This window comes from Cetorhinus maximus, chromosome 8, assembly GCF_964194155.1.
Source record: "Cetorhinus maximus chromosome 8, sCetMax3.hap1.1, whole genome shotgun sequence".
In the NCBI taxonomy this organism is placed as follows: Eukaryota; Metazoa; Chordata; class Chondrichthyes; order Lamniformes; family Cetorhinidae; genus Cetorhinus; species Cetorhinus maximus.
In genome coordinates this window covers 61,387,061-61,409,089 of record NC_135886.1, presented here as the reverse complement: position 1 = coordinate 61,409,089, position 22,029 = coordinate 61,387,061, and the positions used below count along the sequence as shown (strand labels likewise).

The following is a 22,029-nucleotide window of genomic DNA, read 5'->3' as shown; positions in this document are numbered from 1 at the left end:
GGGTTGTATTCTAAGAGAAGTCAAAGTGTGACATCACAGAAAAACAGAGAAGTGATTGGTTGGTGAATATTTTGCCCGTTTATCTCAAAACACATGTAACTCATTAGAAATTGTAAGGTTTTATTAGTTGTAGTAAGGTTTACCAGCAGTAGTAAAGGTTATTGGGTTTGGAAGGTGCACTTGCAACACATCGCCTAACCTACTATCTTGTGTTAATTCATTTATTTTTAATTAATTTATAATTAATAAACAGTTTATTAGTTATAAATTAATTAAAAATAAATGAATTAACACAAGATAGTAGGTTAGGTGACGTGTTGCAACTGCACCTTCCAAACCTATGATCACTACCATCTAGAAGGACAAGGGCAGCAGACACATGGGAACACCACCATCTCGAAGTTCCCCTCCAAGTCACTCACCATCCTGACTTGGAAACTTATCATCAGTCCTTCACTGTCGCTGTCGCTGAGTCAAAATCCTGGAACTCCCTCCCTAACTGCACTGTAGGTGTACCTACACCACATGGACTGCAGCAGTTCAAGAAGGCAGCTCACCACCACCTTCTCGTGGGTAATTAGGCAGGGGCAATAAATGCTGGCCTAGCCAGAGACGCCCACATCCCATGAATGAATAAAAATAAAATTTAGAAATTCAGCATGACTCATCTCCTCCACAGTATTCCCAGTCAAATTGAAAGACCCAGGCAGAAGGGCAAATTGCCAAAGGTATCATCAAAAATTCAACCAGGTCCTGCACAGATGTGTACAAGGCAATCTTAGAGTGGAGAAACACAACTACTGAGGGAATGGAAAGTAGTCCAGCTAAGTGACTGGTGTCACGCCGCACACAGGCTACTCCGTCCAATAGCTAAAAAACCACTGAAGCCAAAAGTAGTAACAGGAATGAGTAACAAAATCAAAGTGAAATGACAGAAAATCACATCCCACTTTGATAAAGCTGCCAAATTACTGCCAGAGTTGAGAGTTAAAGCAATGGTCAGAGTGCAAACATTCAACTCACTCAACAAAAGTCAGCCTGCTTGGGAACTTGGAACCTATGTAAAGCGGTTGTCACTTTAGTCGTACACGGCGAAAGTGAACAACCAGATATATCACCACAACCGTAGTCACTACATGGAACCAGGAAGCTGTCCCTTCACAGCAATCCGCTGATGAGGAAGAGTTGATTTCGCCAACTGAACAAGGAACAGGGCAACCATCAGTCCCAGAGGTCAACTGCTCCCCAACAGATGCAACAGATCAGCAGCCACACTCGTTACGGCAATAACATTCCAGAAAGGCAACCCAGGAACCAGCAGACACTAGACAAACAACCAACAAGAACCCACACATGCACCATTAAATGACCTGATTTAAAGATTCCATCTGCAATGCGCGTGAAGAGACAGACAAAAGTGAGACAGACTGGAATGAACAGTTTCTATTCACTGTGATGACTTTCTTTATAGATTGTGTATGAATAAATTGCAACCGCAAATGATAGTGGATGCAGTGTGTTTTTTCCTCTTTTTATGAAAAGGGGGATGTTTGGAGAAATGCCTTTGTGCACTGCTGCCTCTTGTGTACTGTGGCTTACCATAGTCATGTGACTGCTGATGTCCTGTTGGGTGAAGCACCACCTGAAACACCCACATCTTTCCGCCTCTCTACCTCACATACATCCTTTAAGATGCTCCTTGAAATCTACCCCTTTGACCAGGATTTTGGTCATTTTCCCTAATATCTCTTTAAGTGCATTTGGGGTCAAGTTTTGTTTGATAATATTTCTGTAAAGCACCTTGGGACATTTTAGTATCTCGAAAGTGCCATTTAAACACATGTTGTTTCTCCTGTTAATAATTGATTCCTAAGCAATGCAGCTGATTGGATGCATTTTGATATTAAACAATATCTAATTAATTATTTGCCCAATCTGGACCTCTGTTCTCTGGGAACGTTCCCTTCTTTTTGTCAGATTTTTCGTGCTTCCCTCCTCCTCTGCTGCTCTGCTGTAATCATTCATACCTCCTCCAGACACACCTTTTGATTGTTTACTTGTCCAATTACTACCCAGTTTGCCTTAATTGAACTATCATCACCAAGATTAAATCAATCCCACAGTCTCGCTTACTCCCCATTGCTCAGCATCAACCCCAAACTAACCCTAATGCCTCACTCTCTACCCATAGCCCAGTTTCAACTTTGAACAAACCCCTCTGCTCTACTCAGTCCATATCCTTGTATCAATCCCAAACTAATCTGCTTGTCCCACTCTCTTCTTGTAGTTACGATCCCCATGAGGGAGCTATAAACCAAAATAACCACATTTACTGAATGACCCCCAAATGAAGAAATTACCAACAAGATTCCACATTTTATAGCTTTTAACACAAATCAGAATCCACATAAATTAAACATTAATGAACAGGTAAATTATAGTCAGTACCACAAATTACACATGGAATAGCAAAGGCAATAAAGACAATCTCATGAGAATACAAGTATTTGTATCAAAGCCACACAAATGTGGAACCATGTGCAATCTCACAGTATTTTCAATTCAGGCACTGGAACACAGGATCTCTCACTTTTCTAACTCAATGGATTTGGTTCTCGGGTCACCTGCAATGGTAGCTCCACTCCATCTGAGTCCCCCGGAGACGGTCGGCACTCAAATGGCACACTCCTGTAGAACTTCCTTAGCTAGGTTCATGACAGTCTTGATGACACAGATTCCCCCGAGACTCCTTTATCTGTATCCTTTCTATAAACCTTATTAAATGGTCTGGTCAGCTCTAGCAAAGTTAAGCATAGCTGTGGAATTGTCCAATTCATAGTCTCTGCTCTCACCCAATCTTCAGCTTTCTGTCCTTTTTAATTGTATTACATACACACAGCTCATTATAAATGTGCTTTCTCTGTTCTTCCCCCTGCTGCAGCTCTCCTTTGTGTCTGCCAACATAGTTTCTGTATCTTAACTTTTTGTCGGCATTGTTTCCAGATCAAGGGGCACCAGGTCACATGGATCAGTATTTCTTATCATCCAAGAAAATTACAATTGATGCAAACTCTTAACTGTCTTTTTCACTCACTTTTCCAGAACACATCATCTAATTCAGAGTTGCAGGGAGTCAGAGCCTACCCCAACAGGCAGTGGGCACTAGGCAGGGTACACCCAGAACAGGGTGCCAGTCCATCATAGGGGACACACTCAAACACTGGGGGACAATTTAGTCAATCCAGCACGTCTTTGGTCAGTCGGAGGAAACCTGGTGCACCCAGCAGAAACCCACACAGACACGGGGAAAACATGCAAGCTCCATACAGACATGGGGAGAACATGCAAGCTCCATACAGACAGACACCTGAGGTCAGGATCGAAGCCAGGTCCCTGGAGCTGTGAGGCAGCAGTGCTACCTTGTCGCCATACATCTTTTCCAAACATTCTGTAAAGCAATTGCAGATTCCACAGACATTTAAAAGAAATTACAAGCTTTCCTTATAGTACTGCTTCTGGGTCATAGGTCGATACACCATAGACCTGTATCAATTTCAAACTTATTCTATTGTTTCACTCACATCAATCTGCATCAATCTCAGACAAATCCCACTGCACCCATTCTCTCCTCATAACTTTGTATCAATCTAAAGCTAATTCAAACTGTCCATCCCTCTTCCCTTAGAACTGTATAATCCCAAATAAATCACATTGTTCCACTCTCTCCCTATACCTCTGTATCAACCCAAAACTAATCCCACTGCTCTGTGCTCACCCATGACGCTGTCTCAATCCAAAACTATTCCTGGATGGAAATGTTTATTTTAGCTACTTTCCTCCTTTTTTGTATACTTATAAAAGCCCTTACAATATGTTTAAATATTCCTGGCTCGTTAACTCTTTTTAAATTCATTTTTAGCAAATTTTTGGCCAGCCTTTGCTGGTTTCTGAAACACTCCCAACCCTCAGGTTTACCAATATTCTTCACAACATTATAAGCCTCTTCTTTTAACCTAATACTATCTTTAACTTTCCCAATAAAGCACAAATGGATCTTTCTTGTTGAATTTTTATTTTTTAATGGAACTTATCTTTGATAAACATTTTGAAGAATTTCAAAATGTTTCCCACTATTTATTTACTACCAGATTTTAGATTTTATAACATATTTACTCTATCAGCCATATCTCCCCTCGTACCTATGAAATTGCCTTTGCTTGGGTTAAAGATTCTTGTTTTGGATTCAAGTATGTCGCTCTCATATTTAATATGGAATTCAGTTGTATTATGATCTCTTTCTCACAGGGAATCTTTAATATAAGATTGCTAATTAAACCTGCCTCATTACACAATACTAAATCGAATTATTGAATACTTATTCTTAGTTGATTCCACAACATGTTGTTTCAGGAAACTATTGCAAAAGCATTTGACAAACGTAGCCTGTTTTAAGTGGAGTTCTGAGAATGTTGTTGTTTTTGAACCCTTGTGACCTGAGATACTCTGCTTAGGCTGCAGGTCTTTCTATCCCCAGTATTGCAGTTAGTCCGGTTACAGAGAAAAATCTCAAGCCCAGGCTTGAGTCAAAACTCCCTGTGTGAGAGAGATGGAACGTGTGGCTTGAGCTTAAACTCTTTGCAGCTCTTAGCAACTTTGAGCTGCGGAATCTTTTACTGTGCTGGTGCTTTAGATAGTTTTTGATGCCAGGTTTTAATCATGCTGTGACCTTCTCTTCCATAGATCGTGTACGATGAGGGCCCTCTCTATGTGTTTGCCAAGAATGAAGACGTGCGGAAGCAGTGGATCAAAGAGTTGAATAGCAGTTACGTGCCGCCATTTACTAAGCTGTCCTCTTTTTAGGTTAATCAACATCAGAAAGGAAGAGCTACATGTGAGATTACAGGGCAAACCTGTCATTAACTGGCTGGGGAAAGGATGAATTCTATTCCACCATCTTCTTGTGCTGTGGTTAAAAAACAAAACCAGACACCCATTCAAAGTGTCAGGTGCACATGAATCTTGATGACCCAGAGTTCCTGTCAGAAACAGGCAGGTCATTTAGACCCAGAAGCCACTTTTGTCTCTGGCTGCCTGGCATCAAGAATAACTTGTATTTTTTTTCACGTCTTTAACTTCGTAAAACCTCCCAAAAGTACTTCACAGGAGCCTTATCAGGCAAAATTTGACCCAGAGCCACTTAAGGTGATGTGAAGACAGGTGACCCAAAAACATTGGCAAAGAGTTCTAAGGAGCATCTTCAAGGAGGAAAATGAGGTAGATAAGTGGAGAGGTTTATGGAGGGAATTCCAGAGCCTGGGGCCTAGGCAACTGAAGATATGGCTACCAATGGTGGAGTGATTAAAATTGAGGATGCAAAAGAGGACAGAATGGTAGCAGTGTAGATATCTCGGAGGGTCGTGAGTCTGAAAGGGATTACAGAGATAGGGAGGAGTGAGAATATGGAAAGATTTGAAAATATTGTTAACATTGCTTAACTGGGAGTCAATTAGGTCAGTGAGCACAGGGGTGATGGGCGAATGGGGCTTGATGAGAGTTAGGATATGGGCAGCAGAAGTTTAATGATCTCAAATTTATGGAGGGTAGAATGTTGGAGACCAGCCAGGATTGTGTTGGAATAGTAGTGTAGAGGTAACAAAGGCATGAATGGGGGTTTCAGCAGCAGATGAGCAGTGATAGAATTGGAGACAGATGATGTTCCGAATGTGGAGGTAGGCAATCTTGATGATGGAGGAGATATGGGTCAAAAATTCAGCACAGGTTTAAATAGGGCTCCAAGATTGCAAACAATCTGACTACCCATGATTGTGGGAGCTATTTATTAGGCCATTGCACGCAAATTTTAAACTGTTCTCATGTGAACCCCACCAGGGCAGGGTTCTGGAAAAGGAAAAGGTCAGAAAACATACTTTCATAAAGCAGGCTGCAGTCTGAGCACCCCACCGCCCAGTGAACGATTGCCAGAGCTCTCTGATACTTTAAACTTTCAATCTGACTCTATGGCCAGAATTTTTCCGTTGGCGAGTTGGGGGCAGGGCCCGCACGCCAAAGGGAAAATGACGCAGGATGAAGTCAGGAGGAACCCCCGACGTCATCCCACCCCATTTAAATATTCAGGAAAGCGGGCGGACAGCGAAATCAGCTGTCCGCCCGCCGACCTGTCAATGGTCAATTGAGGCCATTGACAGGATAATTAACCCAATTAAAGGACCTGCCCATCCAACCTTAAGGCTGGCGGGCAGACCAGGAGCCCCAGCAGGCTTCTGAAAAAACATGAAACCTCATCCACTGGCGGGATGAGGTTTCATGTCTGTTTTTAAAAACTTTAATAAACTTTATGTAATATTTATTAACATGTCCCATCTCGTGTGACATTGTCACATGAGGGGGACATGTTAATAATTTTTTTATTTTGCTATCTTTTAGGTTTATTAAACTTTCAGCGCTCTCCCTGAGATATCACTTAGTCTCATGGAGCTGTGTGCCCTTTCGCGCGCATGTGTGAAAGAGCACACTCTGACAGTTGGGGAATCCCTCCCCCCGCCGTACAGGATGCGCATAGCGCATCCCGTTGGGCAGCCCGCCGGGCGGGCCTTAATTAGCCTGCCCACTCAAAATGGCAGTGGGGCTCGTTTCGGCGGCGGAGTTCGGTGCCCACCCACCGTCGAGCCGGTGGGACCCGCCCGCCCATCGAGGGCTAAATTCTGCCCTATGTCACAGAGACACTCAGGATCAACTTTTCTTGAACCCAGAATTAGCAAGGAACAAATGATAAGAAAATTTAATGTATTGAACTCTATGAAAATCAGCATGTTAGTTTGTATGATAATTGGAGGGGAGCTGGAGGTTAATCTGTGTGATAATTGAGTGGGGGTGGGGGTTAATCTGTGTGATAATTGGAGGGGGAAGGTGGAGGTTAGTCTGTGTGATAATCGGAGAGGATGGGGGTTAATCTGTGAGATAATTGGGGAAAATGGGGGTTAATCTGTGTGATAATTGGAGGGGGGGGTGAGGGTTTAATCTGTGATAATTGGAGGGGGTAGTGGTTAATCTGTGTGATAATTGGAGTGGGGGTAGGGTTTAATCTGTGTAATAATTGGGTGTGGGGGAGGGTTAATGTGTGATAATTGGAGGGGGGCACAGTTAACAGAATCATAGAATGATTACAGCACAGGAGGCCCTTCATGTCCCCTGCCAGCTCTCTGCAAGAAGAATCCGCCTAGTGGAGTGTGAGGTGGTGTGGGGGGGTGGCTGGGGGGGTAGCATGTTAATCTCTCTGATGTCCTGGCGGTAGGGATGGTCTCCTGATTTCCCAACTCTTGTGCTGATTTTATTTGACCCTGTTTTCAGGAATCCGGTTCAATCAAGAGCTGATGCAGAAATACCACCCACGTTTCTGGATGGAGGGAGAATGGTCCTGCTGCCAACAGTCAGCTAAAAATGCACCAGGTTGTTCCATCATCAAGACCATGAATTCTTGTGAGTGGCTTCATCTTTTAAAAATTGTGGGAGATATTTGCCTTTTTTCTCTTCACTGATTCTTACTAGGGTACAGTTCAATAAACCACACCAGCCCGTTCCAACAGAGCCCAATGCGTGCCCCTAGACAGAAGGCTAATCGAATACATGGGGCATCACAGATTGGCCTGCCCCTGTTGTCAAGAATGTTCAGGATTGGGACCTCCTGCTAATTTACTCCATCCCTTGGAGGTACTGAGGCCAGATGTTGTATCCTAGGTACTGCCCAACCTTCAGACAAGCTTAGAGTCATAGCCATTGGTAGAACTTGATCTGATTCACATCAGGATATTGTGGGGTGGGTTTTTTAAAAATTCATTCTAGGGATGAGGACACCGCTGGCTAAGCCAGCATTCATTTCCTACCTCAAATTCCCCTTGAAAAGGTGGTGATGAGCTACCTTCTTGAACCACTGCAGTCCATGTGGTGTAGGTACACCCAGAGTGCTGTTAGGAAAAGAGTTCCAAGATATTGACTCAGCGACAGTAAAGGAACTGGTTAGATAAGGGTCCTTGTTAGATAATTGTAGATGGCACTTGGCCCTGTAGGAACGTGAAGGGCAGTGGGTTGCTCCTTGGCACAGGGGTAAGGGCAGCTCACAGCATTGCACTTGTCGGCTTTTGCTCTGTTGCAGTGTTTTCACTGTTGGAAGGTGACGGGTTCAAATCCCACTCCAGAGATTTGAGCACGAGCCTAGGCAGACTCTCCAGGGCAGTCCCAAGGGAGTGTTGCATTGTTGAAGGTGCTGTCTTTCAGATGAATTGAAGTCCTGTCTGTCCTCTCAGGTGGATGTGAAAGATCCTATGGTACTATTTGAATAAGAGCAGGGAGTTCTCCTCCAGCGTCCTTGACGCTGACCAAGAAAGAACTTGCTTTTTTTAAAGCGCCTTTCAAGATTTCAGCACACCTCACAGCGCTTCACAGCCAATGAAGTACTTCTGAAGTGTCGTCCCTGTTGTAACATAGGAAACACGGCAGTCAGTTTGCACACAGCAAGATCCCATAAAGAGCAATGTGATAATGACCAGATAATCTGTTTTTTATTGTGATTAAGGGATAAATAGTGGCCAGGACACTGGGAGAATGCCTCTTGCTCTTCTCTGAAACATTGCAGCGGGATCTTTTACATCCACCTGCTCGGGCACCTCTGATGGTGCGAACTCAATGATCATTGTACCAGGATAGTAGAATTGAATTTGATCGACCATGGACTTTTTCTGTCTATACATTCCTGAGCAAAAGAGGGAGTTGGGTTCTCGGTTTTACTGTTTGTCTGACATGTGCAGTACACCCTCAGTAATACACAGATAGGCGGTCAGCTGTTGGAGGACAGCCTGTTCTCACAACTTTTGCATTGAAAGAGGAGAATCCTTCCATTGGAACCAATCTAACACCTATACTGTACAGGATGCAGTATACGGTATGGGATACTACTGTACAAGATGCAGATACTGTACATGATGCACCTGTACTGTACGGGATGCAGTATACTGTACAGGAGGCAGTATACTATACACGATACATCTGTACTAGTACAGGATGCAGTTTACTGTACAGGATACACCTGTACTGTACAGGTTGCAGTTTACTGTACAGGATACACCAGTACTGTACAGGATACACCAGTACTGTAGAGGATGCAGTATAATGTACAGGATACACCAGTACTGTACAGGATGCAGTTTACTGTACAGGATACACCAGTACTGTAGAGGATGCACTATAATGTACAGGATACACCAGTACTGTACAGAATGCAGTATACTGTACACGATGCACCTGTACTGTACAGGATGCAGTATACTGTACAGGGTACACCAGTACTGTACAGGATGCAGTATACTGTACAGGATACACCAGTACTGTACAGGATGCAGTTTACTGTACAGGATACATCAGTACTGTACAGGATGCAGTTTACTGTACAGGATACACCAGTACTGTACAGGATGCAGTATACTGTCCAGGATACACCAGTACTGTACAGGATGCAGTTTACTGTACAGGATACACCAGTACTGTACAGGATGCACTATACTATACCCTTGTTGGAACTGAAGAAGAATTTCAGGAAAGGAAATGTGTGAAAAATAATTCTAAAATATTTTGATTGCAGTTCCTTCAGCAGGGAATTCTCGGCGTAAATCCAGGAAACCCCTTCCTCCAACTCCAGTGGAAGAACAGCAACAGGCAAGTGACTGGGTTCCACCACATGGTGCAACTCCCTTATTATTATCTTTCTTGCCACTCACTCACTCTCTCTCTCATTCTGTCTCTCAGAATTTCTCTCTCTCACACTCTGTCTCTGTCAGTCTCTCTCAGCCTGTCTCTCAGTCTCTCCCTCTCTCTCACTTTGTCTTTCAGTCACTCTCTCACTCATTCTTTCTCTCTTACTGACTATATCTCTCCCTGTCTCATTCTCTCCCTGTCTCTCCCACACTTTCTCTTTGTCTTCATCTTTCTCACTGGGTCTCTCTATTTCTCTTTCTCTCTATCTATCTCACTCTGTGACTGTTTCTCTCTTACCGTCTGTCTCTGTATCACACAGAATCATAGAACGGCTACAGTACAGAAGGAAGCAATTTGGCCCTTCATGCCTACACCAACTCTCTGCAAGCGCAACTCATCTAGTGCCACGCCCCTGCCTTCTTCCTATAGCCCTGCACGTTCCTCCTTTTCAGATAATAATCCAATTCCCTCTTCAATGCCTTGATTGAAACTGCCCCCCACCACATTCTCAGGCAGCACATTCCACATCTTAACCACTCATTGCACAAAAAGGTTTTTCCTCATGTCACCATTGCTTCTTTTGCCAATTGCTATAAATCTGTGTCTTCTGGTTCTCAACCTTTCCACCAATGGGGATAATTTCTCCCCATCTACTCTGTCCAGACCCGTGATGATGACTGTCTCAAATCTACTCTCAACCTTCACTTCTCCAAGGAAAACAGTTCCAACTTCCCTAATCTATCTACCTAACTGAAATTCTTCATCAGTGGGACCATTATTGCGAATTTTTTCTGCATGCTCTATAATGCCTTCACATCTTTCCTAAAATGTGGCACCCAGAACTGGACACAATGCTCTAGTTGAGGCCAAACCAGTGTTCTATACAAGTTTAACATAACTTGCTTGTTTTTATACACTATGCTCTATTAATACAGCCTAGGATGCTGTATGCTTTAATAACCGCTGTCTCAACCTGTCCTGCCACCTTCAAAGATTTACGCACCTATACACCCAGGTCCCTCTGCTTCTGCACCCGCTTTAGAATTGTACCCTTTATTGAACATAGTCACCCCGCATTCTTCCCACCAAAATGAATCCTTGGCATTTCTCTGCATTAAATTTCATCTGCTATATGCCCACCTTTTCCACCAACTTATGTATGTCCTTCTGAAGTTCTTCTTCTTCCTCACAGTTTACAATCCCTCCAAGTTTTGTATCATCTGCAAATTTTGAAATTGTGCCCTGTAAACCAAGGTCCAGGTTATTAATATATATCAGGAAAAGCAAGGGTCTCAACACCAGACAAGGGGGAGCTCCACTACAAACCTTCCTCCAGCCCAAAAAACATCCATTAACTACTCTCTGTTTCCTGTTTCTCAGCCAATTCCCTATCCATGTTGTTACTGTCTCTTTTATTCCATGGGCCATAACTTTGCTCACAAGACTCTTAAGCAGAATTTTTAACCAAATGGTGCGCTCGCTCTCTCTCTCTCTCTCTCTCTGTCTGCCTCTTCTCCCTGACTATCATTCTTTCTGTCTACACTCACTCTGTCTGTCTGTCTGCCTGTTGTCTCTATCACTGTCTCTCTCTTTCTCATTTGCTCTCTCTGCCTCTCACTCACTTGTTCTCTCTTTCTCATTTGTGCTCTCTATCACTCTCTTTCACACTCGCTCTCTGTCTCTCTCTCTCTCTCACTGTCTCCCTGTCTGTCTCTTGCTCTCTGTTTCTATCTCTCTAGGGTGCAGGAAGTGGTGGCTGGGGGTGTAGGGCGCAATCTCTGTACCTGAACCTTCATGCTTCAGGTTGGCCTGATATTGGGCCTTGGCTAGCATTTCTGCTAAGCCAGCGAGGCAGGAAGAGTGAATGAAAATCAGACTGCTGCTAGCCTTACAGATGTCCTCAGCTAAGTGAGGGCCCGAAGATGAGAATGTTTGGTTGGTGGTGGGTAGGGGCTAGGGATGTTGGAGGGAGCCAGGCTGAAATGGTACTCTTTATAAAGTGGCTATGAAGTAACCAACTTGTTCCCCGGGGCTGGTAATGAATGACACCCCACCAGGCTTTCCATCTCCCACCACTGCTTCCGGGTCTTATGTGGGTGACACCTCCACACTGTACAAGGAACATAGAACCGTAGAAATTTCGAAAAGTTACAGCACAGAAAGAGACCATTCAAACCATCGTGCCTGTGCTAGCTGAAAAATAAAAAACTAGCTGTCCATTTTAATCCCATCTTCCAGCACCTGATTCGTAGCCTTGCAGGTTATAGCACTTCAGATGCAGATCCTTGTATGTTTTAAATGAGTTGAGGGTTTCTGCCTGCACCACCAAACCAGGCAGTAAATTCCAAACACCCACTGCTGTCTGTGTGAAGAGGTTTTTCCTCATGTCTCCTTTAATCCTTCTACCAATCACCTTAAATCTGCGCCCCCTGGTAATTGACCTCTCCACTAGGGGAAATAGGACATCCCTGTCTATCTAGGCCCCACATAATCTTGTACACTTCAATCAGGTCACCCCTCAGTCTCCCCAGTTCCAAGGAAAACAACCCTAGCCTATCCAATCTTTCCTCATAGCTGCAATTTTCAAGCCATGGCAACATTCTTGTAAATCTCCTCTGTACTCTCTCCAGAGCAATGATGTCCTTCTGGAAATGTGGCGACCGGAACTGTACACAAAATTCTAGCTGTGGCCTAACCAGCATTTTATACCGATCCATCATTACATCCCTGCATTTGTATTCAATACCTCGCCCAATAAAGGAAAGCATTCCATATGTTTTCTTGACCACCTTGTCCACCTGTCCTTCCAACTTCAGGGACCTGTGGACATGCACTCCAAGGTCTCTCACTTCCTCAATCCCTCTCAATATTCTCCTGTTTATTGTGCTGGCATAAGCCTTGCCCCTATGAGCAGATTGGAGCCAGAGGTGTTTATTAATAACTAATATAAATGATACATTGGATTGGTTAGCGCACCTCATATCCTCATACTTTGCTCTCTCTTCCAACACTTCCAGTAGTGACCTGATATAGCCACACATTCTCTAAATATCCCACCCCTCCTCCTGGATTGGGTTGAGCTACAATCCTCTACAGCAGTGGTAACGCACACACTGCAAACTATACAGTAATTAGTCAATGGTTGTTAACCAACTAGTCAATGGTTCTTTACTATCTAGTTAATGTAATTAGTTAATGGTTCTTAAGTAACTAGTTAATGCTGACTTGGTAATGGTTATTCTCTTTCTCTTCAAGCAGATGAAACGGGCTCCACCTCCCCAACCTAGCTCAGTACCCATGAAAGTGGTCGTTGCTCTGTACGATTACCACAAGATAAATCCCGATGATCTGTCTCTCCGGAAAGATGAAGAATACATTGTGTTAGATGACCAAGATCAGCACTGGTGGAAGGCTAGAGACAAGCACGGGTAAATCTGGGATTCTGGGGTTCATGTCGACAAGCACTGTGCTCGGATGGAGCCAATATTCTCAGAATATGTAATGTCTGCAGCAAGAAACAGGCATGGGGTGACTGGAAGATCTGGCTAAGGCCCACATGGACAGGAGACACAACCTTACTGAGCACCTAGGGCAATGTGGAGCCCAGGGTGACTGACTATCTGTATAGATCAGGACTGTACTGGGAGCAACATTCTCCAACCTGGACAGAGGTTAAAGATGGAGATCTGAACCAGGATCTGTAGCCTTGCTCTGTTCTCCTTTTTTTTACATCTTTGGTGCTGACTTCTGGTCCATCTCAAACTCTTATTTTTCTCTGCTTCTCTCCTGAAGCAGCACTAACAGCACTCCCCACTGGCAGTAGTTGAGAGCGTGCTAGGGTTCGAATCATTTTCCCATGGGAAAGGTGGCCCAGCCATGGCTGAGAAAAGAAGTTAAAGATAGTATTAGATTAAACGAAGGAGTTTAGAATATTGCCAAAATATTGCCAAAAAGGAGCAGCAAGCATGAGCATTGGAAGGAATTTAGAGTTTAGCAAAGGATAACCAAGAAACTGATAAAGAGAGAACGTAAAAAGGAAGAAACCAGCTAAAGTAAACATAGGCCCCTTATAGGCAGAGACAGGAGAAATTACAATGGGGAATAAAGCAATGGCAGAGACATTAAACAAATACTTGTATCTGTCTTCACTGTAGAATACAGAAAGCACATTCCAGAATTGGTGGGAAATCAATTGGAAGTGAGGAACTTAGGGCTATAATCATTATAAAGAAATAATACTGGAGAAATTAATGGGACTAAATAGTGATAAATCCCCAGGACCTGATGACCTACACCCTATGCTTTTAAAAGAGATAGCTGCAGAGATAGTGGATGGATTGGATTGAATTTTCCAGAATTGTCTAGACTCTCGTACAGTCTCCATCGATTGGAAGGTAACCTGACATCAGGAGAAGAATCGACATATAGGGATGTGGTAACAGGGTACTTAGAGAATCAAAATATGATTAAGCAGAGTCAGCATGGATTTTTGAAAGGCAAATTGTGTGTTCAAAATCTGTTAGAGTTTTTTGAAATTGTAACTAGTAGGGTGGATAAGGGCGAAGCAGTGGATGTGGTGTATTTTGATTTTCAAAAAGCATTCAATAAGAGATTATTAAACAAGATTAGGACTCATGGGTTTGGGGGTGATATATTAGCATAGATCGGGGATTAGTTAATGAGCAGAAAACTGAGAGTAGGAATAAACAGGTCATTTTCTTGTTACTGGGGGCTGCAAAGACCTACTGAGCCTCAGCTATTTACAATCCATATGAATGACTTAGCGAAGAGACTGAGTGTAATGTATCTAAGTTTGCTGACAATACAAAACTATGTGGAAAATTGGCAGTGGTGGTGGTGGGGGTTGGGGGTGGGGGGGTTGGGGGCTGGTGGGGGGATGGATGTAAAGAGGCTGTAGAGGGTCACAAGTAGTTAAGCAAATGGGAAAGGATCTGGCAGATAATGGATGATGTGTGAAGTTATTCACTTTGGTGAAAAAAATAGAAAAGCAGAATATTTTTAAATGGTGAGAGACTGGGACCTAGGTGTCATCATACATGAATGACAGAAAGTTAACTTACAGGTTTGTTAGTCTTAATGACAAGGGGATTGGAATATAAGAGTGAAGAAGTCTTATTGCAATCATATGAGGCCTTGGTGAGTCTTTGGAATTTAGAAGAGAGAGGTGATCTCTTTGAAACATATCAAATTCTTAAGGGTTTGACAGGGTAAATGCTGAGAGGATGTTTCACCTGGCTGGGGCACATTGTCAGAATAAGGGATCCGTTTATTTGGACTGACATAAGGAGAAATTTCTTTACTCAAAATGTTATGCATCTTTTGAATTCTCTATGTAAGAAAGCTGCCGATGCTCAATTGTTGAGTATATCCATTTGTGGATTATTAGGAAAATTAAGGATAGTATTAGATTAAAAGAAGCTTATTCCTCTTCTTCAGATGCCATCTTTTACAATGTGCTGATCATGGCTCTACAACTTTCACAGTCTTTGATAACAGCCAACATCTTGGTGTTGTTCTCAAACCTTAAACCTGTTCTGGTTCCTAAACTGTTGCTTTATTAGATATTCTAGTTTCTCTTTCCTAAGTATGTGCCCAAGGAATTGTGGTTGCCTCTTTGTGATCATTTGTAAAAGTCCTCCTTGTGCCCCTGCCTTCCTCAAATCTTCCTCATTAGTTATGTGTGTTTTCCAACTAATCTTCACCATACGTCTCAGAACCCTCATCCCTCTTGCCTTTAATTTATCATTCATTGTCTTACTTGTATTTAAACTTTCACGTCCATATAGTAATATTGATCAGATGTAGCATTTTAGTAATTTCGTTCTCTTTCTATAGAGATGTTCTTATTTCTGATGTGCTCTGACATTTTTGTGAAGGTTTGTTTTGCAAGTGATATCTTGATCACTTTTCCCATCAGGTGTTATTAGGTTATCTAGATAAGAAAATTATTTGATTTGTTTTATTTCTTTTGATTCTAAATTTATTTTGCATCTAGGTGTAATTCTTCCCTTTGCTAGTACCATGCGTACTGTTTTGCTGCAGTTTAATGATAATCCACATGTTATTGTTTCTTACAGTCGTGTCTAGGATTTTTCACTGGTTTTCCTCTGTGTTTGCCATAATTACTGAAGAGGTTTATCATGTTGAAAATATAATAGTAAGCCTGAAGATTGGGAATGTTTTAGAAACCAGCAAAGGGCCACCAAAACACTGATAAAAGTGCAAAAAAATAGAGTAGCCAACTAGCCAGGAATATTAAAAGAGATTGCGTGAGCTTTTATAAGTACGTAAAAAGGAGGAGAGTAGCTAAAATAAACACTGGTCCCTTGGAGACAGAGACAAGAGAAATTATCTTGGGGAATGAGGAAATGGCAGAGGCATTGAACAAATATTTTGTGTCTGCCTTCACAGTCAAAGACAGATTGCAAACCAGAACTAGGGGCTAAAAAGAGTGAGGAAATTGAGGTAATTAATATCAGCGGAGAAAAAATATTGGAGAAAATTAAGGGGCTAAAACCTGACAAATCCCTGGGACCTGATGGCCTACTTCCTAGGATTCTAAAAGAGGTAGCTGACGAGATAGTGGATGCTCTGCTTATGAACTTCCAAAATTCCCTAGCTTCGAGAACAATTCCAGTGGATTGGAAGTTAGCAAATGTAACACCGCTGTTCAGGAAATGTAGGAGAAGAAAACAGGGAAGTACAGGCCAACTGGCCTGACATCAATCATCAGGAAAATGCTGGAATCTCTTAATGAGGATGTCCTAACAATGCACTTAGAAATCATGGCTTTACAAAAGAGAGTTCATGTTTGACAAAGTTATTCATTTTTTTTGAGGATGTAACTGGTAGGGTAGGGGAACCTAGAAACCAGTAGCTGTAGTATACCTGGATTTCCAAAAGACATTTGATAAGGTGCCACAAAAAGGCCAAAGCACAGATAAGGGCTCGTGGAGTTGGGGATAATATATTAACATTGATAGAGGATTGGTTAACGAACAGGAAGCAGAGAGTAGAGATGTGAAACTGTGTATTTTCAAGTTGGCAGGCTGTAAGCAGTGGGGTGCCGCAAGGATCAGCGCAGGGGCCTCAGCTATTTACAATCTATATTAATGATTTAGATGGAGAGACAGAGAGCAATGTATCGAAGTTTGCTGATAGTACAAAGTTAGATTGGAATATAAGCTGTGAGGAGGACACAGGCTGCAAAGAGATATGGACAGATTTAGTAAATGGGTAATAAGGTGGTAGATGGAGTATAACATGGAGAAGTATAATATGGTGAATAATCGAGAAGATTATTCTCGAGAATAATCGAGATTATTCACTTTGGTGGTGAGAATTGAAAGAACAGAATATTTTTTAAAAGATGTGAAATATTGATGTTCAGAGGGACCTGAGTGTGCTCATACAAGGAATACAGGAAGCTAGCATGTAAGTACAGCAAGCAGTCAGGAAGGCCAATGGCACATTGGCTTTTTTTTATGAAGGAATTGAAATACAAGAATAAAAAAGCCTTGCTACAATTGTACAGCATTTTGGAGAGACCACACCTGGAGTATTGTGTGCAGTTTTGTTCTCCATGTTTAAGAGAGGATATACTTGCATTGGAGGTGGTACAGCGAAGGTTCATTAGATTGATCCCTGGGATGAGAGGGTTGTTCTATGATGAGAGGCTGACTAAAATGAGTTGCTAATCTTTGGAACTCTGTACCCCAGAGGGTCCTGGATGTTCCATTGTTGAATACATTTAAGGCTGAGATGGACAGTTTTTTGTCTTTCAGGGAATCAAGAGATATGGAGATTGGGCAGGAAAGTGGAGTTGAGGTAGAAGATCAGCCACAAATGTATTGAATGGTCTGGCAGGCTTGAAGGGGCGAAAGCGCCATTCAACAAATATGTGTATGTGTGTGTGTGTGGTGGTAAACAGTTCAACATAGCTGACTGCTCTCTCTCATTCCTTTTGCAGACAAGAAGGATTCATCCCCAGTAACTATGTGGTGGAATCCGGTAACCAGCTTGAAACATACGAGTAAGTAGCGCAGGAAAGAGAGTCACCATCCCAGCGCACAAGGGGATACTTGGGTGGGACTTGTTTTCATGTATTGGAATTAAGTGCTTCGACTTATCACCTTAAAGTACAGGACATTTCAAAAGGGAAATAAAACAATGCGAAAATGATGGAGAAATGTGTACTTAAGTTGCCGTCCTTACTCAAGGAAGCTGAATCTGGTTTTTTATAGAGATGCTTAATATGCTGAACTTCCTGATGAATATTTTAGAGCAGCTTGTTTCATAATGTTTCTCATGGATGAAAATTTGAAATGTTGTCCCTTAGCTTGGGAAACTAAGAAAATAATAAGGGTTGTTTAAAATGCTCTGGCTGCTGAAACACTGGTTTTTGTGGAAGCAGTGGTTGTGAAATTCAGTTTGAAAATATATAGTGAAAATCTGTATAATGAGCACATTGAAGACAGTACACGCATTGAATATTAAATCAATAATCATTTGTTCTTGTATAATATACACTCTATGAAATGGGCTGATACCTAAACATTACCGAGTGATTGATTGCCAACTTGAAGCAAATGCTGGAGATAATGGACATTTCTAAAGTTAAATGGGTAGATTCAAATCATCAGCTGTCAGATTATTTTGCTAAGAGAAACAAAGCAGCACTCCCTAAGGACATACGCTCCGACAGTGCAATGGTCCCTCAGTACTGACACTCCGGCAATGCAACACTCCCTCAGTACTGACACTCCGAAAGTGCAGCACTCCCTCAGTACTGACACTCCGACAATGCAACACTCCCTCAGTACTGACACTCCGACAGTGCAACACTCCCTCAGTGCTGACACTCCGACAGTGCAATACTCCCTCAGTACTGACACTCCGAAAGTGCAGCACTCTCTCAGTATTGCCCTTCTCACAGTGCAGCACTCCCTCAGTACAGACTCCCTGACAGTGCAGCACTCCTTCAGTACTGACCGTCTGACAGTGCAGCGATTCTTTAGAACTGCCTGTCTGACAGTGCAGCAGTATTATTTGAACAAAGAACAAAGAAAAGTACAGCACAGGAACAGGCCCTTTGGCCCTCCAAGCCTGCGCTATTCATATTGCCCGTCAAACTAAAACATTTTGCACTTCTGACTTTTAATTTGAATTCAAATTCTACCATCTGCCATGGCAGGATTTGAACCCGGGTCCCCAGAACATTACCCTGGGCCTTTGGATTACTATGTCCAGCAACAATGCCACTACACCATCACCTCCCCCACTTGTCTGATAGTGTGGTGCTCTGTGAGTATTGCCCTTCTGAGAGTGCAGTGCTCCATCAATACTGCCTCTCTGACAGTTCAGTACTCTCTCAGTACTGTCCATTTGACAGTGCAGTGCTCCCTCAGTACTGCCCCTCTGACAATGCAGCACCCCTTGGTATTGACCTATTGACAATGTTGCCCTCCATCAGAACTGACACTCTGACAGTGCAGCACTCATTCAGAACTGTCCTTCTGACAGTGCAGCACTCCCTCAGTACTGTCCATTTGACAGTGCAGTATGCCCTCAGTACTGTCCCTTTGACAGTGCAGCACTCCCTCAGCACTGTCCTTCTGACAGTGCAGCACTCCCTCAGTACTGTCCCTTTGACAGTGCAGCATGCCCACAGTACTGTCCCTTTGACAGTGCAGCACTCCCTCAGTACTATCCCTTTGATAGTACAGCACTCCCTCAGTACTGTCCTTCTGACAGTGCAGCATTCCCTCAATACTGTCCCTCTGACAGTGTGGCATGCCCTCAGTATTGTCCCTTTGATAGTGCAGCACTCCCTCAGTACTGACCCTCTGACAGTGCAGCACTCCCTCAGTACTGACCCTTTGACAGTGCAATGCTCCCTCAGTACTGACACTTCGAGAGTGCAGATTTCCCTCAGTACTGGAATGGGGGTTACTTTTATTCATTCGTTTGATGTGGGCATTGCTGACAAGGCTGGTATTTATTGCACATTCCTAATTGCCTTTTAGCAGGCTGTGATGAGCTGCCAGCTGGTGCTGTATTCCTTTTCCAATACAATTGATACTTCTAGAGAAACGTTGCAGACAAATAAATAAGAAGAAATTGGAGTGAGCACATGTATAGCAAATTTCAATATAAACAGAAATATTCAGTGCCCTTTTTCTTGTCTTCACGCAGATGGTACAATAAAGAAATCACAAGAAGTAAAGCAGAGCAGCTCCTGAAACAGGAGGTAATGATTGTTATTCACTTTCTACCTTCAAATACAAAAATTCAAAATGCAGCATATTGTGCAAGAGAGAGAGATCTCATTGGTTCAGATATCTCCCGTGTTCCCTTAGCCTGCGAAGCAAGGCACCAACCTGAAAGCTTTTGTGCACAAGTCAGTCGCTTGAAGTTACTTCATGTGCACAGCCACACAAAAAAAAAGTTAAATAAATGAGCTATGCATGACAACAACATTTGAGGGTGCATTTCTGTCCACTGTCCTATCAAACACTCCCAGGACAGATACAGCAGAGGGATAGATACAGAATAAAGCTCCATCTACTCTGTCCCATCAAACACTCCCAGGGCAGGAACAGCACGGGGTTAGATAACAGGGCAAATCTCCCTCTACACTGTCCCCATCAAATACACCCAGGGCAGGTACAACACAGGATTAGAAACAGAGTAAAGCTCCCTCTACACTGTCCCCATCAAACACTCCCAGGGCAGGGGCAGCACAGGATTAGACACAGAGTAAATCTCCCTCTACACTGTCCCCATCAAACACTCCCAGGACAGGTACAGCACGGGGTTAGATACAGAGTAAAGTTCCCTCTACACTGTCCCCATCAAACACACCCAGGACAGGTGCATTACAGGTTAAATACAAGATGTAGCTCCCTCCACATTGCTCATAAAAAGATCCCTTGATTCTAAGTGTTGAAGAGCCCTCTACTCTATGTGTGGTCATGTGACCTATACATGTGATTAACAGCCAATATGCAATTCAGTCAGTTGAATTCCATGCTGGTATGTGATGTTCCTTGTTTGGAATTTGTTGCATGAGATCCCAGACTGGAAGAGTTTGGGACAGTGGGACTACTCCCTAAGTGTGGAATGGAGATGGCTGCTCTGGTTGCTCCTCTGAGCCTTAACTCATGCTTATCGTCTGTGCCTGGGCTGCATTAGATTATCCAGCTCTTGAACTTTGCTTTGAAAGTCTTACTGTGGAAGGCTGTAACTAGTGGAGTGCCGCAAGGGTCAGTGCTGGGACCTCAGCTATTTATATTAATGACTTAGACAAAGAGTGCAAGAGTAATGTATCGAAGCTTGCTAATGATACAGAGCTCGATGGGAACATAAGCTGTGAAGAGGACACAGAGAAGCTGCAAGTAGCTATAGCCAAGTTATGTGAATGGGCACCGAGGTGGCAGATGGAGTATAAAGTGAGGAAATGTGAGTTTATTCACTTTGATAGTAAGAATAGAAAAGCAGAATATTTTTTAAAAGGTGTGAAACTTGTTGATATTGAGAGGTGTACTCGTATAAGGAACACAGAAAGTTAGCATGCAGGTGCAGCAATTAGGAAGGCAATTGGCATGTTGGCCTTTATTACAAGGGGACTGGAGTAGAAGAATAAGAAAGTCTTGCTACAGTTGTTTCAGGTTTTGGTGAGATCACATCCGGAATACTGTGTGCAGTTTTGGTAAGGATGGATATATTTGTATTGGAGGAGGAACAACAAAGGTTACCTAGATTGGTCCCTGGGATGAGAGGGTTGTTCTATGATGAGAGGCTGAGTAAATTGGGTCATATTCTCTGGAGTTTAGAAGAATAAGAGGTGGTTTTATTTAAACCTACAAGATTTTGAAGGGATGCGACAGACAGCTTAGAAATAGGGTGCGTCGGTGCTGCTGGAGGAAGAGGTCAAGTGTGTTCATATGGCGGCGCATGGCACTGAGTGTGGATCTCAGGATGCGACGAAGGGGTTTGATAGGGTGGATGCTGAGAGATTGTTACCACTGGTTGGGAATCTAGAACTCTGTCCCATCAAACATGGGGCACAGTCTCAGGGGCTGAGCATTTAGGATTGAGATGAGGAGAAACTTCTTCACTCAAAGGGATGTGAGGCTTTGGAATTTTCTACCTCAGAGGGTTGTGGATGCTCCATCGTTGAATACATTTAAGACTAGGATATACAGATCTTTGGTCCCTCAGGGAATCAAGGGATATGGGGAG

At 43.0% G+C, this 22,029-nt stretch overlaps 1 protein-coding gene across 2 annotated transcripts in view; it reads left to right on the top strand.

Annotated features, from left to right (window-relative positions):
* The window catches only part of btk (Bruton agammaglobulinemia tyrosine kinase), a 183,525-nt gene that overhangs the window by 57,977 nt on the left and 103,519 nt on the right, over window positions 1–22,029 (top strand). For both annotated transcript variants that reach the window (XM_078546919.1, XM_078546920.1), the window contains 6 exons: window positions 4,741–4,822; window positions 7,369–7,497; window positions 9,653–9,726; window positions 13,024–13,193; window positions 17,756–17,818; window positions 19,981–20,035. In XM_078546919.1, coding sequence (XP_078403045.1) covers window positions 4,741–4,822; window positions 7,369–7,497; window positions 9,653–9,726; window positions 13,024–13,193; window positions 17,756–17,818; window positions 19,981–20,035 — 573 coding nt within the window. The remainder of the gene's footprint in view (window positions 1–4,740; window positions 4,823–7,368; window positions 7,498–9,652; window positions 9,727–13,023; window positions 13,194–17,755; window positions 17,819–19,980; window positions 20,036–22,029) is intronic.